Source organism: Vicugna pacos, chromosome 5 (genome assembly GCF_048564905.1).
Source record: "Vicugna pacos chromosome 5, VicPac4, whole genome shotgun sequence".
NCBI lineage: Eukaryota > Metazoa > Chordata > Mammalia > Artiodactyla > Camelidae > Vicugna > Vicugna pacos.
In genome coordinates, this window is record NC_132991.1 from 78,054,693 (window position 1) to 78,072,910 (window position 18,218).

Consider the following 18,218-nt stretch of genomic DNA (forward strand, 5'->3'; position numbering starts at 1 on the left):
GAACATGGGTTCTTATTTATTGAATGGGAATACCAAGATAAATTTTAAAAGTTACTTTGGTTTTAAAAGAAATCAGTCATAAAAACATTTTTGCTCTTTCCAGTGTTTGTGTAGTGAAGAAAATCAGTTTTGCATTACTGACTGCCCTCTGGTTTGCAGACAGTGGGAATAGAGAGGGCAAGCTAGTTCTCCACAGTGCATCTGTCAGCACCCAGTTTTCTCTCCAGTTACTGTTGGGAGAAGATGGCAAGCAGCAGAATTCCAGCCCCTGACCTTGGTATTTCGAAGTCCCTGCTTTCCCCACGGAGATCCTGGGCATTGACACTCCAATTCATTCGCCTCTGTTCTTTTTTCTAGTTGAAAGGGCGCGCTGCCTTCCCCAAGTTCAGCTGGATCCTTTGCCCAAGACGCTCACCCTGGCTTTCGCTTCTCAGCTCGAGAAGACGTCTCTCTGTCCAGTGGCAGACATCCCTGAGGCAGACCTTTCCGGGGTGGATTCCAAGCTTGTGTCTAGCCTGCTGCCCTTCCAGAGGACTGGGGTCAAGTAGGTCCTTCATCTTCCCCTTGCCCTCTCCTCGGATGTCATCACTCACCACGGACGGGTTCACGCAGACGCTCCTTCTTTTGCGAAGGCTCCTCTTTCACCGCCGTCTAGAAGGGCCTGCGTGTTAGCATGAAACAGCCGGGGTGCTGCTCTCTCTCTCAGACAACATGCTTTGCCATTTCAGTCCTTCATCTGTCGAGACATCCTTTGGGCCTCCTTTCACCGGGGCTCGGGCTCGGTTTCCCTTTCATCTTTCCCCCTCTGGCTCCTTCGTTAACTCCGAGAGAGGTTGCCTGCACCCAGCTCTGGACGACCCCCATCTTCAGAGCGCAGGCTCCTCATGGCTCCAAGAGAGATCGCTGGGTCCACGCGGTGTGTGCTGGCCTCTCCAGCTAACCTGTCGCCACTGAGACGCTGTTTGTGTGAGGCACCCCCGGGCCGACAGGCGTCAGAGCCAGCGCGTGGGGGCTGTTGCCATCCTTTCCTCGATCGCTCTGAAACTGCCAGTGGTACTCACAGCCTTTCCTCAGAACTTCCAGTTAAATCCAGATGTCAGTTTTCGTTTCCCAAGGAGTTTGCTATTGGGAGAAGAGGGCTGTCAATTCCATGGTTTTTTTGTTTTGCTTTGTCTTTTGTTAGAACTAAAATTGAAAACTCCCTTTAATGTACAGAGCAAAATCCCTTAGATATGTATCAGCCTGCTCCAATATCTAAACAGTTCCTTTTAATAAGGAGTGAGTTGAGACCAAGAAAGACAGTCTAAGTCACAGCCTAAAGTCACTCAGCTTCCAAAAGGGGAACTGGGGCCAAAATCCACGTCTTCGACGATGTGTGCAGCATTTTTTCTTTAATACTAAACTACCCTGTTAAATGGCGTTCAGCAGGTGATTGTTTATCATCCTGGCATTGTCTTTGTTCTCATTATTTATCACTTTGTTCCTAAGCTGGGCTACCTCAAGGCAGGGTAAAAGGAAAGTATGAAATTCAGGGGTCTTTTTTGCTTTGGGAATGACCGGGGGGCTGAAGCCAAATGGATAGCTACCCCTTAGAGGCTGAAACAGAAGGCTCTCCCTGGATAATAGTTATAAGAGAAACACTTCCTCAGCACCTTCGCAGGCCCCAGGCGCTGTTCTGAGGGCTTTAAACATTATGCACCCTGGCAGTGCTCTCTGGGGTGCTTCCTGCTGTTAGTCCCACGTCATAGCTGAAGCACGAGGAAGTCAGACAGCTTGCACAAAGGCGTACAGCTCCCAAGAGGTGGAATTAGGATTCCAGGCCAGTCGGGCTCTGAAGGAGCAGGGTAATAACTCCACGCCCCTTCACACACTGTTGGCAAGGGCTGCAGCTCTGAAGGGCTGGGGGACCCTGGAGGCTGCTGGGTAATGAGAGCCCTTGCTGAGGCTGGTGCCCCGTCTTAGACAGACACCATCGCTCCATCCTTTCCTCTGGCTGTCCTCCTTTTCTCCAGCATCTTCTGTCTTTGCTAGCTTTATGCACACAGTGCCCTCTCTGATCTTGAGAAAGCCTTATTTTGACCCCCCTGCCCCGTCGTCGTCTTTCTTCCTTTCCCAGCAGATCCCTGATGTGACAAGCGCCCTCCTCCCAGCACCTCGTTAGGGGCTGTTTCCCACTCTCCTCCTTCCACATCCCCTGGGCCTCACCTGGCCTGGGCTGAGGACGGCTCCTTCCTGGAACCCTCTCCCTCGGCTCCCACAACCTGATTGGCTTCTAGAGCTTCTCCCTACCTTTGGACGACATTTCACATTGTCCCTGTTTGTAGCCTTTTCTTCATTGTTATCACTCTGCCCCCTGTTTGGCTTCTGTCTTCCTGCTCTGGGGAGCAGGTCTCTCCTTGTGAACAGGCAGCCCATGCCGAGCAGCAGGGTGGCTTCACGTGGGGGCACGATGGCGGGTTAACCAGCACTGTGGGACTCGCGTGGTGCCCTCTCCTCACCTTATCTGCTTTCAGTTTTGCCATCGCGAAAAGAGGCCGCCTGCTGCTGGCCGATGACATGGGCCTGGGGAAGACCATCCAAGCCATCTGCATCGTGGCCTACTACCAGAAGGAGTGGCCGCTCCTGGTGGTGGTACCTTCATCCGTGCGCTTCACCTGGGAGCAGGTCAGCTCTCCTGGTGTGGTTTTAAAAAGAAGGGTTTTCCTCAGTGTTAGAGCCATGAAATGATAGTTTGGGAACAAGACCTGGGGAGCCTGAAAGATCTTGTCTCAGCTGAAGGCAGGAGGCTGGCCAGGCTCCTGGTTTTCTGGGTTAGAATCAGCTTACGCCTCTAGAGAGGAAAGTCAAGGCCTTACCAAGCTCAGGCCTTGAAGTTGCACCCCCTGACTTCGTGGCTCGGGGGCTTTGCACCCTGTAGGAGGCAGTGTGGTTGGGATAGTCACGGTCTCCTAGGAACCTCTATGGCTGGAGAACCCGACATGAACATTGTGTTATCACTCAGCCACGAGCTTTGTCAGCCATAAATGCAAGGATCAGAGGGTTCCTGTGAAACGAATAAAAATCCACACAAGCAAAGTTGAGGAAGGAAGGCCTGGTTCATCGTCCGTAGCTCTTCCCTGCTTTATGCTACCCGAGGTGGCCGTTGGCTTCCTCACGCTGTGGCTTCTTACTCAGCCCCGGGAGCTGCTCTTGGGGAAGAGGCAGCTTTGCCTGCAGCCAGGGGCCTTGATGCCCGATATGCCCCTCCGATTGGAGAGAAAGCGAAATTTAAAAAATGTGCGTCAAACCAGTACCTCATTCTTCTGTCCTTGCGATCTGAGTTGTGCCAGAACCTCTAGGAACTAACAGTTCGACACACATTTATTTGTGTGTGTCTTCGATTCCCACAGCACCCTCAGAGATGCCAGGGAAGGGTCATATGGTAAGATGGTTATTAGCAGGATGGAGCCTGGAAAAAGGACTGGCACTCCAGTATCAGGACTGTGTCGGCCCAGGCTTGCCGGGAGCACCAGACCCCCGGCTGCTGACACAGGGGCACCTGGTGGCTGTCCACTGGCTTTGTAGCAAACACTGACATGAATATTTTCATCATCATCAGTGCCCTCGGTGTACCAGGCTCTGCTAACAATCCCTTATAAAATTCTTAAAAAGAGATGCATTCGTTCTCTGCAGAAACTTGCCATCCAGCTAAAGGTGACAGAAGTTGAACCCAGGCACCCAAAGTGACTGCTAACGGGTGCTTGCTTACCAAGGGGAAGTGTCCTGTTAGTGGGAAGTGAGGGGCTGGGTCTGAGCACAAGGGAGATGACTGCTGCCCGTGGGACAAGGTTATGACAAATGCAGGAGGACGGGGAGGGAAGGAGACCCAGTTTCTTTTCAGGGGGCGTTAACATTGGTCCACGTGGAGAGTCAGTGGGTGGGTTGGCGGGGGTCGCAGCTGTCTGCTGCCGGGCCGGATCATCATTTCAGTTTTGTTCTGTCCTGTCGTCCCCAGGCCTTCCGTCGGTGGCTGCCGTCTCTGAGGCCAGACCGCATCAATGTCGTGGTGACTGGGAAGGACTGCCTAACGGCTGGCCTGGTCAACATTGTCAGTTTTGACCTTCTGAGCAAGTTAGAAAGGCAACTCAAAACCCCTTTTAAAGTTGTCATCATTGTAAGTGACTTGGCACCGTCTTTAGTGCTTTATCTCTGTGGAAGCTTTCTTCTTAAAAGTTCCAGGAGTGTCCATGTCCATGTCACAGAGCCTCACTAGGTTTCTAGGAGAATGGAAATCACTGTCTTTGTTTTGTGGGAAACTGATATTCCATTCGTCTCAGTTAGTGGTTCTCAGCCCTGGGTACACGTTAGAATCTCCTGGGGGTTTGTTAAAAACCTGTGATTTACTGGTTCTGCACCAGGGGTTTCTTGCCCCTCTCTCCCCACGTGGGGTCATGGATGGAGGCGAACATGTGGACCCAGGACTACTGGGGCTCCAGGAACTGCAGGCTGGACAGCATGGGTGTGTGCCTTCATCTGGTGCCTCTTGTCGGGATGACTTAGATGTGCATTCAGACAGCTGACAGATTTTCTTCCAGCCAATATAAAGACAGTTCTCTCCACAAAAAAGTACTTTTTACCCTGGGTTGTTTTTTTTTTTAAGAAGTCTTTAGTGTCCTGCTTTCAGATGTGGCGACACATCTTTTAATTGCCAACTTTCCTTGTTCTAACTCCTCTCATACTTCATCAGGGAGGTCTGGGGAGACCTGCTTCCAGCCTCCTCTGTCAGCACTCAGTGTGTCTACATGACTCTCAAACATAGCTCTGAAAAGGTGTGAGTTTCTCTCATCCCCGTCCCCATCCATCTGGTTCCCACACCCAGTCCTGTGACACGTTCCAGGACAAAGCGTGTGGTGGGTGATTTCCAGGGGAAGTTTATCCTCACTTTTCCTCCTGACAAAACAGGGAAACCCAGTGCCTCCAGGTGACATGAAATGTCCTTTATTCAAATGTGTGACTTGAAAAAGCCCATGGTATTTTCTTCCTCTAAAAATAGGATTCTCCATGGGCAGTGGCTTCCCAGATCTCGCTGCTCCTCTTAACCCAGTGATTATCTCACCTGGAAGGAGAGGCAGGGAAAGGCTTTTAGAAAACCCTTCCAGAGCCTCTGAATCGCCCCCGCCAACCAGACTGCGGTAGAGACCATGCCTTGGTTTTCCCAGCAGCAGGCTGGTGGCCGTGGGAGGCACGCTTATCCGCTCACTCATCTAGCTAGAGGTTGAAACCAGCTCCGCGCCCTACAGTGCTGTGCATGGAGGGTGTGGAGGGAGGAAGGTTAGCCCCCGCCCTCTGTGGAGCCGCAGTCCAGCAGGACAGGTGGACACACACGCAGATCTTTACAATCCATTCCAGTGCATTCAGAGACCTGGAAGCCAAGGACTGTGGGCGCTCAGAGGGGAAGGAGAAGACACAGTCACTGACCTTGGGGGTCTGTTTTTGTAATTTGGACATGAGAACCATATTGTGTTCTTAGCATATGCCAACTTAAACATTTGCATTTTTTCATAGCTTTAAGAGTAATGAGTCTTGGGAGGAGTCATTACTGATTTGGCACAGATCTATGTACGTCTTTGAAAAGATATCAGCACAAATGTGGAATGAAAACATTAAAAGAAGTCTTGCAGCATGATGGTGATGACTGTACAGTGTGTAGGAGGAAGAAGCATCCAGGGGGTACTTTGTGTGTGATGGCTAATCCTCCCATGGCCCGGAAGGCATCACAGCTGATGAGACTGTCAGTGACAGAGGGCACCTGATTTGCCTGCAGGTGCAGGGTGAAGAGACACTAATCAAAGCTGGGTTGCATCTGCTTCAGAATTCATGTTTTTCTGTTTCTGGCTCAACACTTGACCTTCCATATGATTTTTGGCAAGCCACTCCCCACCAGTGTTGGTCTGTTCAGTTAAGTAAGAACCCTGTCGTCTTCTGATTTCAGAGCAATGTTGTTGGAAGGAATAAAGGGCTGGTTCTGTGATGTCACACTTCTCAGAAGAGATTCGGATAAAGCCTCTCCCTCTGATGAGTTATAATAGTGGTACATTTTTACCCACTGGTGGAAAGAGCCTGTTCCCATCCGTATCCTCTGTACTTTCTGCTACTTTGCTTTCTAAACCTCTTTTTCTTGGCTGTCAGGCAGGATCATCATTAGACAAGAGCATGAATGTTGCACCCCAGGCTTCTGAGAGTACGTATTGTCTTAATATTTGGGGATTCATCTCACACTCCCCTTTTTGTGCTTTTGGGTTCCTTTTTGGTTCATCATAGCTGAAACAGAACAGGGTTTCTCATAGATCATCTTCAGGGACAGAGCTGGGATCTCCCTGGTGTCCCCGTCTTAGGGCAACTGATAACTGTCTAAGTAGCTGGACTGTTTTAGGGGCTTCGTGTGCGTCAGTCCATTTAAGACAACAACGTGATAATGTTAGGTACCCTTACTGTTCCTGTGTTACAGATGGAGGAACTGGCGCTGTAGAGAGGTCAAGTAGTTGCTCCGAATCACACAGCAAGTAACTTGGAATTTTCCCCCTGATACTAAGAAGTGTTAGTTATTTGTTTGGCTTTGTGAAATATGACGTATTCTAGTTTGCTTATGCACAGAATGCAGAGCTCTAAATAATCAAACTCCACATTCTAAACGTGACAGTCAGTCCCTTGAGGAGAGAATCACGTCGTCTTTCCCTAAGTTCCCACTGTCCCGTGTTGCATCCACCTTGGTGACAGCATGCAGTACACGATCTGAGCAGGTGTCAGAGTGGCTGGTGGGGGCCGCGGCACCTCACACCAGTGCCCGGCACACAGTGGGTCTGCAGCACACTATGTTAGTGCCTTGCAGATGTCAGATGCATCTTGCAAACCAGCAAACCACCTTTCAGTGGTTTGTTCTGTGCATCCTGTGAGGTGGAGGGAAGGGGAGTCGCCAAGCCCACGTGGCAGGTGGAAAACCGTCCCTGAGAGATAAAGCATCTTGCCGGGAATGTCATGGAGAAGATGCACTGGAGCCTGGGCCTTATCCAGGCTCACAGCCGTCTCCCTGAATGAGAACGTGCTAAGGGAGGCAGACTCAATGTAATGCCATGCCAGGGCCAGGCTGAATGTGGGCCTTCTCTCCATCCATTCAGGATTTGGCCTTGTTCACTTACATGACTGTTTCCCTTTCAGGATGAATCTCACTTCCTCAAAAATATTAAGACCGCCCGCTGTCGCGCGGCTATGCCTCTCCTCAAGGTGAGTGCTGCTGAGAACAGACCTGGTACCTGAGCACACTTGGCACTGAGATCCACTGTATTTGGCTTGGGCTGGCCAAGGGCCCAAGGGGAACAGGGGCTGCAAGTCCAGGTCTGCGGGCCGTGGATGTGACTTGGCATCGACTCAGGGCATCTCTACTTAGGGCTTAAGTGCCAGATTAGTTTTTCTTCCTTAGCATCCTTCCAAGGAACCAGTGGTCAGTGCGTCTGTCTGTCTCTCAAAGATGAAGACCTGTTGAAGGTCACAGGCCTGGTCGAGACTCACTCCAGAACCTTCTTGGGCTCCTCCTGGACGAGGCAGAGGGACAGCCTCCAGCAGCGTGTCCTCTAAGTAGCCCAGGAGGAACTGCCCGTCTTCTAAGTCACAAAGCTCTCATGGTGCTGGAAACCAAGGGCTATGTGTTATGCAGACTTAGAACCAGGCCATGGGCACCAGCAGGAGGCGCTACAAAGCTAAGACTGGCTTTATAAGATGATGCGCTTTTCTGGGGCGGCTCCGAGAATGTTAATGGGAGGGCCAACCGTGCACTTCCCTTCCTGGGGTGGTCTAAACCTGTGCTGAGCGGTTTGCTTGAGTCCTGGCTTCAGAGCAGAAGGGGTATGTGTGTGTGTGTATGTGTGTGTGTGTGTATCTGTGTGTGTCTGTGTGTGTGTACAGTGCAGCCTCAAGTCTTTATCCAAAAGCATTCCATTCTGATTGCAGTATAAGCTCCCTGTTTTGTATGGCACACACTTCTGGGTCTGTATTTTGTGTCCCGGCAGAGGGAAGACCCATCTCCTTCCATCTTTTTGTAGTGAGCTTTATCCTACTATTGGGAAAAAATAGTACAGTTAGAAAAGTAGTCTTTTCTCTCATAGCTAGGTAGAAACGTCTCACAGAGGACTTTGGGGGACTCTCCTTTGGTTTGTATGGACTGAGCAAACTGGACTCTATTAAAGCAGCCTTTGGGTTGCGTAAGCATTTTAAAACTGCAGCCTTTTTTTTTTCCTGCTTAAAAGAAGCTTTAAGTAGCTTTAAATTGTACCTAAGCTAGGGAAAACAAATGCTAAATGTTGGTGAAACTTACTAGTATTTGAAAATTAATTCAGTTTTTTTCTAACTCCCCGTAGAACACATGCAAGTGTCTACTCATTTCAAGTTTGCTTTGTGTTAGGAACAGCAGGTAATATAATACATCTTCCAAAGCAGGACTATGTTATTTTCTCCAAAGCTAAAAGTCCTTTACTTAAAAAGCTTGATCCTCTGCTCGTATTACCTACAAACGTTCATAGGTTGAGAGCCATTTATGGACACACTTAAATGAAATGTTTTTCCCGGAGTGTTGACTTTTCTTTTGGGAGGTTTTATTGTTTTCTTCTGAAAAATTTTAATAGGCCTTGGTACTATGGTTCCGGTATTACAGCCATAACTAAAATTAAATCTGTACCCCTGACTATTTAGACAAAAGAAACTGCATGGTAGATAGATTATATCGTTAAGGATAAACAGCAAAGCTTCTTAGCAGCTATCTTGTTAATTCACTCATTGCCTGGCCAGACAATATGGACTTAAATATTGGCTTCTAAATTATGTGCTTCTGAGCCAGAAGCTTTTAAAACACTTTTAAAGCAGTGTTTACGTTTTTAATATCTTGGGTCTCTTTCAAAGTGACACATTTAAAACAAATCTTTTAACTGCTAACTAGTATATGTTACTCTGCCTATGCAGCAGAACTTGGATGAATTGACATTTTAAAATAGGACCCATGAGCATAGCCTGTTGATGAGCATCTTGAAGCTGCGCTCGCCCCTAACGTTGACTTCACGTGATGCTGGAATTTTAACGTGACTGAGTGGAGATGGAGAATGAGACATTCTGTGTTACTCTGTTAATCAAACCTCTCATCTGTCTGCTGTGTTTTCATCTAGACCAGCGTTCCTCAACCTTGGCACTCGACTCGTGCTGTTTTAGGCTGGACAGTTGCTGGTTATCCACAGGGCTGTATCGAGCATCGTGGGATGCTTTGCAGCATCCCTGGCCTCTACCCACTAAATGCTGCGAGCACCCCCAGTTGTGACAACCACAGTTGTCTCCAGATATTGCCAGATGTTCCCTGGGGGTAAGGGAGCAAATCACTCCTCCCCTTCTCTGTTGAGAACCACTGATCTATATACTCTAAGGAAATGAATTTAAGTATTTTGGGAATAAACAGAGTTGGGAAGAAGTAAATAATGCCTTTGAAAAGCCACATAAGGGCCTAATTTAATAGCACTTGATTGCTCCTCTTAACTTGTGCATCTCATAGAACTGTGTTATGATAATTCGTATTTTAAGATATTTTCAGCAAATGTCCGTAATGAGGTAATTAGATTAGCTCATACTGCCTGTGAGAGAGCCAGGCCAGATAATGCAGGTTTCGTGAATGGAAACAGCAGCTGCGTCCAGAGGACATGGCGCTGAGGTTGTAAGAAACTGGCGTCACTGTCCCCCGGGAAGTGTGACATCTTTCTTCCCCTGCAGCACCATTCACCTGGGCTATGCTAAGCAAGATGGTCCCTGTCATATACAGTTGACCCTCGAACAGCGTGGGGGTCAGTCTGCCCTTAACTTATAGTTAGTTGGTCCTTGGCAACTGCAGTTCCTCCGTATCCTCTGATTCATCCAGCCTTGGACCATGTAGTACTGTAGAGTTTACTATTGAAAAATACCTGCTGATAAGTGGACCTGTGCGGTGCAAACCCACACTGATTAAGTGTCAACTGTGTGAAAGTAGGCAAGACAGAAACTATAAAGAACAAAACTAAAATCACCTTTACTTCTTCCAACATAGAAAACCACTGTTGTTCTAACACTGTCAGTTGCAGGGCAAGATCGTCATTTTTAATGGCTTGGGAGCATTTCGTTATATGGACACATCCCATAATTTAGCCCTTAGTGTTGGAGGCTGTTTTGCTATTATAAGTAATTCTGCAAATGAACGTCATCTGAATATTCACAGCTTGTATACTTTGTCCTCTTAGGACAGATTCTTACATTCAGAGTTTCTGGGTCGTAATTTTACCTTTTGATAGATGCCTCTGCAGTCCAGGCTGCTCGGGCAGCACCGTCTTCACTCCTGTTCGGCCTGAATAACATGGTCTTTTTCTCCACGTGACCCCAGCCCTGAATGTTATCAGACTTTTCCCTTTTGAGCAGTGAGGTGTGTGTTTGAGTTTCCTTTAGTGGTGTTTTATTTATAGTACTTTTTATTGTTAAACCAGTTAGATTATTTCTTTAGAAGGAAAAAGGCCCTCAGAATCCCGCCATCCTTTCCAAATAACTCGCTGTTCCTCTTTGTGTGTGTAGAGTCCTTTAATCTCTGCCGATTGGCTGGATGAGAATAGTGGTCTAAGGTGTATAGCTTTTTCTTTTTCCTTTTTCATTAGTTGAAACAGACGGCATATTCAAATAGTACAAAAGGGTGTACAGTGAAGAATAACTTTCTCCCACCTCTGGATTCCTAGTCCCCAGTCGTCTCCCTGAAGGCAGCCACAGCTGCCCAGTGTTCAGGTTCACTTCTAAAAGTTAGTCCATGCGCATGAAAGTACACGCACATGTGTTTCCTTTCTCCCTCCCGAGTGTTCGACAATCACCATTTTGCACCTACCTTTTTTCCCTTAGTGTTGTATCTTGGTAATCTTTCCACCTCGTTCCTGATGACTTGACCTCATTCTTGCAGATGGTATTCTGTTGTATGAATCTGCCATAATGTGCATCATCTGTTCCCTTGTGGTGGCTTTGTAACCAGGCTTTGGGTGTTAGGTACAGCACTGCAATGGCCAGCTTTTCATGTGATAACACAAGTGGGGAGTAGAAAGCCCAGTTCCCCTGCACCTAGAAGAGAAAACCCAAAACCCTTCGCATTTTAAAGAGATGGCTCTTTGCCTCTCCAGGTCAGAGGGGAGTGGTGTCAGCTGGAGGGTCTGCCCTCCCACAGTGATCAGGCAGGCAACAGGAGGGGTCCCCTGCTCGTGTGAATCGCCAGACTTCTCTCCAAAGGCAAATAGAAATCATTTTTTTTACATTGTTCCATTGTGCATTTCTTGAGTGCCAGAGGATTTAACTATGAAGTGTTCAATTTAGTGTTGATTTATGTAGTTTTTTGCATTTATAGTTTCCTAAATTGGAAGTTCTCAGAGGTGGAGAGTGACGTATAAATCATGTGCAGCGGGGCACAATTAAAGGCCTCACGGGTGGCAGTGCTGACAGTCAGACGTGCTGGGGCTGCTCAGGCTAAATCATTCCGTGGAGATGAGATGCCGTCCTGGCTTCTTTTCACAGCTGGCCTTTTTCTTTTTCCATGATGCTGCCTCTGCCTGTTCACACCCACAAGCATCCATTTTCCACGGTTGGACCATGTATGGGAGGTCTGACTCTGCATTCACTCTATCCTATGAGTACCTGACCGAGAACCCTGGGGTTAATTTCCATCCCCTGATCCGTGAGCTGCTGCCCAGGCTCCATCCCGAGGCTGCAGCAGCAGTCACGTGGGGAAGAGCTTTGGGACGATGAGCTGATTTTTTCTTCCTGATAAGACTTTTCATTTTCCCCGTTTCATTGAAATGGTCTTGAGCCAAGGCAAGCGATGCTACAGGCGTCATTCAAGAAGCTCATTGTTATTTTAATGAGTCTGCATTAAACCGTGCAGGAAATTAGAAGGCCGGGTAATTGAACTGCGGAAAATGATAGCTGGAGAAATTCATAGCTCTCCTGTCATAGTGGAATTAGGTATTGGTGGTTGCTGAGAGGGCAGAAGTGCATCTTGAAAATTGTATATATTGTATATTTATAAAGAATCATTTTTCTTTCCTCTGTTGCATCTTTATTTATTTATTTTTATGAGGCAGTGTATCCATTTGAAAACCTAATTTCCTCCTGTAGGTGATTGACTGCATGCAGTTGCCTTATGCTGCTGTCACTAAGTCAAGGTGACAGTGGTTAACAAGCTGTTTCTAGACAACTGAGCCCCACGGCAGGGTCCCTTTCCAGAGGTGAAATGCACTTTACCTCCAGTGATCTTTGGCCATTCCATGTTCTCATACAGTGGGAAGTGTCTCCTTTTTTATCTCGCCCTCTTTCTCATCTGAGTAAGAGGTGAGATGTTTGGGTCTGGTCTCCTTGGGTCAGGCTGGTGTCGGGATAATGGGGAGCCTGGAGTCTGTCATTGGAATCCACCAACTATTTATGCCCATGCTGCCCACGGCTGCTGCAGGCCCGAGCTGAGTGTAGGGTTAATGGATCCAGGTCCCATCTTTTATTAAAGTCCTTATTAACTGCAAAATGAGCTTGAGTCAGAGATCTCAAGGCTGAAAAGCATTTTGCAGCTGAGTTAGAGATGGCCTTTTCTTTTTCCCTGTAAAGAAAATCAAATAGAGGCTTATATGTAGGCCATTGCTCTTCCTCCTGGGACTGAGAAAGGACTGGTCCTAGGTGTTGCTATCTGCTCATAGGTTCTGCCTGGGGGTCGGAAGTCTATCCTGGAAAAAGTTCAGAGCTGCTGCCATCTCCCATACTCTCACTTCCTCTTCCAATGCTGGATTCTTTGAGTTCACTCCAAGTTTCCTGGGATGCTCATTAGCTTCCTTCTAAATACTTTTAGGCAACATGAATAATTATTGATTGCTTACTTTGTGCCAGCCATGGTGCTACAGAGTATAAAAGTGATCACAGCCCGGTCCTTGATCTCAAGAAGCCTGCAGTCCAGTGAGGGAGAAGACAAGGTGGAATTCAGTATAGTGTTCTAAGTGCTCACATAGAGGTGGGCAGGGGGCGCAGCTGAGGCAGCTTAGGAGAGGACGTCCAGCCTCTTACACGTGTCACACCGTGAGGTTCTTGGAGCATGCGTGCTCTTTTTCTCCAGTCACAGTATCTTCACTTAGACTTCCCACCCAGGGTGTGGCCCCACGGAGCTGGGGTGTGAGGCCAGCTTCCATGTCTTTGGAAGCTAGATCCACCTTGGTTCTGAGGTGAGTAATCTTGAGAAGTACCAGAAACTGGAGGTGTTCATGCAAGATTCCAGGGGAACATACTATTCCGGGGGCATCGTCTCCAGCTCACAGGGCGCCGGGGAGATTCCCAGCCTGTCCTCTGCGCCTCTCGGCATCTTCTACTGTTTGTCTTCCAGGTTGCCAAGCGGGTGATCTTACTGTCAGGCACGCCAGCCATGTCCCGGCCTGCTGAGCTCTACACGCAGATCCTTGCTGTCAAGCCAACCTTCTTCCCTCAGTTCCACGCCTTTGGACTTCGCTACTGTGGTGCCAAGCGGGTATTTATTCTCCGTTCCCTCTCCTCCCAGAGCATCCCTCACTCTGACTTTCACACTGGCCTTTGCTCCTTCCCTTTGGCCATGGTGTGATCAGAAAAGCGCAGGCCAGATTTCAGTTCTGCTTCGCACCTAACTCTGACCGTGGCCTGTCCTCAGGGGTTAGGCCCCTCTGAGCTTTAACACCTGTGGTGGGTCCGGGTTAGTGTTCTCCGACAAAGAAACCGGTGGCTGACACGTAGGTGTGTGGAGCCCTGAGGGCCAGCGGCTCTCCCCCGAGAGGGGTTGCCGGGGTGAGTCCCAGGCGAGGCCGAGGCCCTGCACGCTCTGTGGGAAGACAGAGGGGGCCTTGGGGAAGGCGGGGCGGGGAGCGGATCTTGGGCCGCCCCGGTGGGCTCTCATCAGCGGGCCTCTGCTCACAGGCGTTGACTCATTATAGTGAATTGTGCCTGGTCACCAGGCCAGAAGCCTCTGACCTACAGATTATTTCTGTGAATTTGGTGCCAGTGGGGCAGATGCTGCTGGAGCTACAACCCGCATGGCCTCTCTTCTCCAAATATGGCAGAGGAAGCCTCGTAAACACGAATGCCATTGCCATCAAAGTCTCCACTTCTAAAACCTCAACTTTTTTTAACTTAAGGAAAAAAGGATATTTAATGACATGGAGAAATAAAAGAGTGGGAAGAAGTAGGATGCAAAACATTCCTTATAATTAATTATTCATTCTTCCTCTCCCTTCCCCACCCCCTTCCCCTTCTCCTCCTCTCTCTGTCTCTCTCACATATGCCTGGAAGACAGTGTACACCAAAGTGGATTGCCATTGTCCATTTCTCGTCCCAGTGAGGAAACCAGCGACTTGTAAATGTTTAAGTTACATTATTCACAAACCCCAGTTCCTCCTGACGGGCATTAGTGTTCATCAGTTTGACCCAGGCGGCGGAGCGGGAGCCGCTGTCCTCCTCACAAGTTCCCTATGTCCCTTCCAAAGCCACTCGCTTTCAGAAGGATGGCCTTGCCAGACAAAGGGAAAAGAAAATTCTAGGTGCTACCAGCGTCTCTTGTGAACCAGAGGAAAGGGGCCTGGAGGTTGAGAGCAGCAGAAGGGGGTGTGGGCGGAGCCAGTGCTTGGCCCTGTTACCGCTGGTCTCCTCGTCAGCGGATGCATCGCCCGTGCGAGCTCCAGTCTTCACGTGGGTGGACTTTGCTGAGATTCTCTGTGCTGGGCCCCTCCAGACATGGCATAGGCCTCGGCTGGTAACACGCTCATCTCTGCGGTCTGGGGGCTGGCTCAGTGCACAGAGAAACACAGGTCGAATGGGCCTGCAGCCAGTGCTGGCGGGCCTGGGCGTGGTTCCACTGTAGACTGGTCACATCCGACGTCCTGTCACTGTCGGCAGTAATGAATGTTGCCAGGTGCCTTCACAGAGTATGCCAGGGCTGTTTTCAACCAGCGGATGGCCAAGGAGACCCCGCCCCAGCAAGTTGGTCTCTCTCTGAGACTGGTAATCCGCAAACACTTACCTTACGTAATTCTTTCAGCTCCTCTGTGTGCCCTCTGCCTCTGCGGGTTGAAGTAGGCCTCTCTGCCTTGATTCGGCAGGAGCGGGGCCACCCCCAGAGTGCAGTGGAGCATGACGAAAGCTCTCCTTGTCTGTGGCTGTGCCTCTCTTGCAGCTCAGCAGTGTGTTCTTGGTGGACTCGGTATGTTTCCTGGCTTGGGCCAGGGGCCTTTCAGTGTCAGGTGACCGACCATAGCCAGGTTGGCCAGGGCCTGCACACATTTCCAGTGTTCCTCCCCAAAATGACCCGAGAAAGGATGACACAGAGAATCATCTTAGGTGTTTGTTATTTCCGTTAATCAGCTGAGCTGTCAGCCTTTGGTATTATTGAGTTTTAACCTGTAAGATTAAGAGCTGACAATATGAGAATGTAGGTTCATGATACCCAAATTAATTATGATACCCTTTTGTTCCTAGCATGATTTTTATATAAAGCAGCTGGTAGGCCGGGCCGCCTTTTTTTTCCTTTTCTTTTTCTTTCTTTTTTCTTTTTGTGGCCAGATTCTTGCATGAAGAGAAGCCACTGAAGAGAATGCCCCATGCCAAGCTCATTTTCGACCTCATAGCATGAAGGCATTTGCAGAGAACTTCTAGTTGATTTCAGAATTTTGTTTTTTTAAAAAGAAGCAGTTTTATTATGTTATTTCTCCACCTTGGGCTGTCTTTTCCTGTTCTCAGTTTAGCAAAGGTGTCCTATAAATTTTCCATGATTGTTCTAGGTACACTGGCCCTGGAAAATGATCAAGCCCCTGCCCTCAGAAGTTCACAGTCCAGGGTGGGCTGAGGCACAAGGGGAGACGAGCAACTGAAACTCTAAGGCAGCAGGCACCCTGGCTCCCTGATTTTCTGCAAGACCATAGAAGTCAGTCCTGTTTCCAGGAAGTTGTTAGTAAAGGACAGGGTTTTTATTTCAACTGGTAACATCTTATCCAGCTGTGTGGTAGGAAATAGACATTCTTGCTCACTGTCTCCCATGAGCAGCTAAATGAAGGGACTCTTTTTTTGAAGGACTCCCTGGGTACTCTAAATAAAACCCCTTCTGGTTTCAGCCAGACTGCAGACACCTGTGCTCTGGGCTTCTCCCTTCAGCTCCCCCCCCTCCACCGCGATTGTGTTCACCACGCCATGCTTGTTTCTGTTGGCATAACCCACACTGAGGAAGAACAGCTTTGTAAATCCTCGTAAACCTCATCCAATAAAGATACTACAACATCATCTATTATATTGTGAAATGGGTTTTGAAGGGTAAGCCCCAGGAAGGATTATTTCTGCATTTAGTATCTGGGACAAGCTGAGTGCCTTGTTAGTTCTTGAGCGTAATGGACACCAAACCTCTTGACATCCTGCCTTTGCAGCTAGAAAGCTTAGTGCCAAACTGTGGGACACGATGATACGTGTTATTGGTCCACCTCACTCCTGATTTTCTTTCTCCCTTTTCCTTCCTGTTTCTCATTTGTATTTTATGAGGTTTTATTCATCCTGCAAGGCCACTTGGAGTTCTCTGAGCAGAGACCAGGGAAGAGAAGGTTGTATCTGGGGCTCACGGCCCTGTTACTCAGCCCTGGGAAAACCTCACAGGCCGTATCTCGGTCCTGCCTCCACAGATGCCCTGGGGATGGGATTATTCGGGCTCCTCCAACCTCGGAGAGCTGAAGCTCCTGCTGGAGGAGGCGGTCATGCTGCGACGCCTCAAGTGTGACGTCCTCTCCCAGCTCCCAGCCAAGCAGCGCAAGATGGTGGTGGTGGCCCCAGGCCAGATCAGCGCTGGGACCAGAGCTGCCCTAGATGCCATGGCCAAGGAGATGACCACCAAGGACAAAACTGTGAGTCCAAGGCTGGAGGAGGGGTTTGGAAGTCCGTGTGTCCACAGCTGCTCCTTTCTGGAAGGGGCTCTGCGGAGATTACCCAGCCGTCCCTGCCCTTGTCTTTCTGTAACCTCTCCCCGTCTCCCTGGGCCAGGACCGGGAGCCCGCTTCATTTCTCAGCCTACCTAATCTGCTTCCAGAATCTTTTATTAATTTGCACTTTTATACTTGTATAGATCACTGTTGACAGATGGTCTTAAAAATAAATCCCAGGGCAACCATAGGATGGTGATATATATTCTGAATCCCTTAAAGACAGTTGCAATCAATGTTTAGTGTGTTTTGAGAATGTCTCAGTCTAGTAACAGTTGTTGGAAGTTAGTCCTAAGTGTATTTGGTATATAAGTTAACCCTCTAACCATCCCATGCCATTTGTTTAGTCAGAGCAACAAACTGACAGATACAATAGTTTTCAAACCCTCTTATCCCTCACCACAGTCATTATCATTGGCAGGAAGTTGGCATCCCAATTTTACAGAGAAGGAAACTGAGGCTCACAGAGACTGTGATTTGCCCAAGGTCTTATGGCTACTCCACGACAGAGCTGAGGCTATAACCAAGCCTGTTAGTCCTATATTTTAGGGCTCTTTCCAAGATGGTGGTTTTATCTTTTCAAAACACTTTCATTTCATGTCTGTCTTTAGTGTCATACTGTGCTAAGTGCTGTAAAGTAATCTATACCAGCTCTGTCTCTGTCCTCTTGGGATAAAACCTTGCAATTTTCATTCCCCAGAAAATAAGTCATTGACATTTTTTGACATTATCATAAAGCACTATGTGGGCTTGATAATTCCCTGTATACAGAAACGTAGATCTAGGTGAGATCTCAGCCTTCTGGGAGAGTGCAAAATAAATCAGAATGACAGGAGGCAGAGGTGTGATTTTTTTTTTTTTAATGTTATTTTACCTTGTGATGAGCAAGTCTGGCTAGTAACTTTTAAGAAACAGTGTAGGGCAGAGGATGCACTGGTTAACTGTCTAGCTGTATTTAGTGTATGCTGTATGATGCATAATCATATGGGCGGCCTGGAGGAAGGGAGCAGGCATAATTTTTTTGTCGTGGAGTTTTCAAACAAAGTTCCGTATGTATGGACGTGAACGCATAGACCAGTGGTTTTCAAATTGTATTTCGGTGGAACCCTGGAGCCGAACCAGGGTGTTCTGTTGCTAGAATCAGTGCTGGTGGTCTTTTTCTGATTTCTATAGATAAAAACTCAATGAATAGTTTTTCTT

The 18,218-nt window shown here is 48.4% G+C and overlaps 1 protein-coding gene and 1 pseudogene across 4 annotated transcripts in view; one reads left to right on the forward strand and one right to left on the reverse strand.

Moving 5' to 3' along the window:
• Positions 1-18,218, forward strand: part of SMARCAL1 (SNF2 related chromatin remodeling annealing helicase 1) — a 51,842-nt gene that overhangs the window by 13,753 nt on the left and 19,871 nt on the right. For 3 of the 4 annotated variants that reach the window (XM_006207276.4, XM_072961601.1, XM_015241766.2), the window contains 6 exons: positions 358-544; positions 2,514-2,664; positions 3,995-4,153; positions 7,195-7,260; positions 13,424-13,564; positions 16,725-16,943. In XM_006207276.4, the coding sequence (XP_006207338.2) occupies positions 358-544; positions 2,514-2,664; positions 3,995-4,153; positions 7,195-7,260; positions 13,424-13,564; positions 16,725-16,943 (923 nt within the window). The remainder of the gene's footprint in view (positions 1-357; positions 545-2,513; positions 2,665-3,994; positions 4,154-7,194; positions 7,261-13,423; positions 13,565-16,724; positions 16,944-18,218) is intronic. The other variant, XM_072961600.1, reaches the window with a different exon arrangement.
• On the reverse strand, positions 14,748-15,394 carry LOC116280552 (tetratricopeptide repeat protein 23-like pseudogene; annotated as a pseudogene).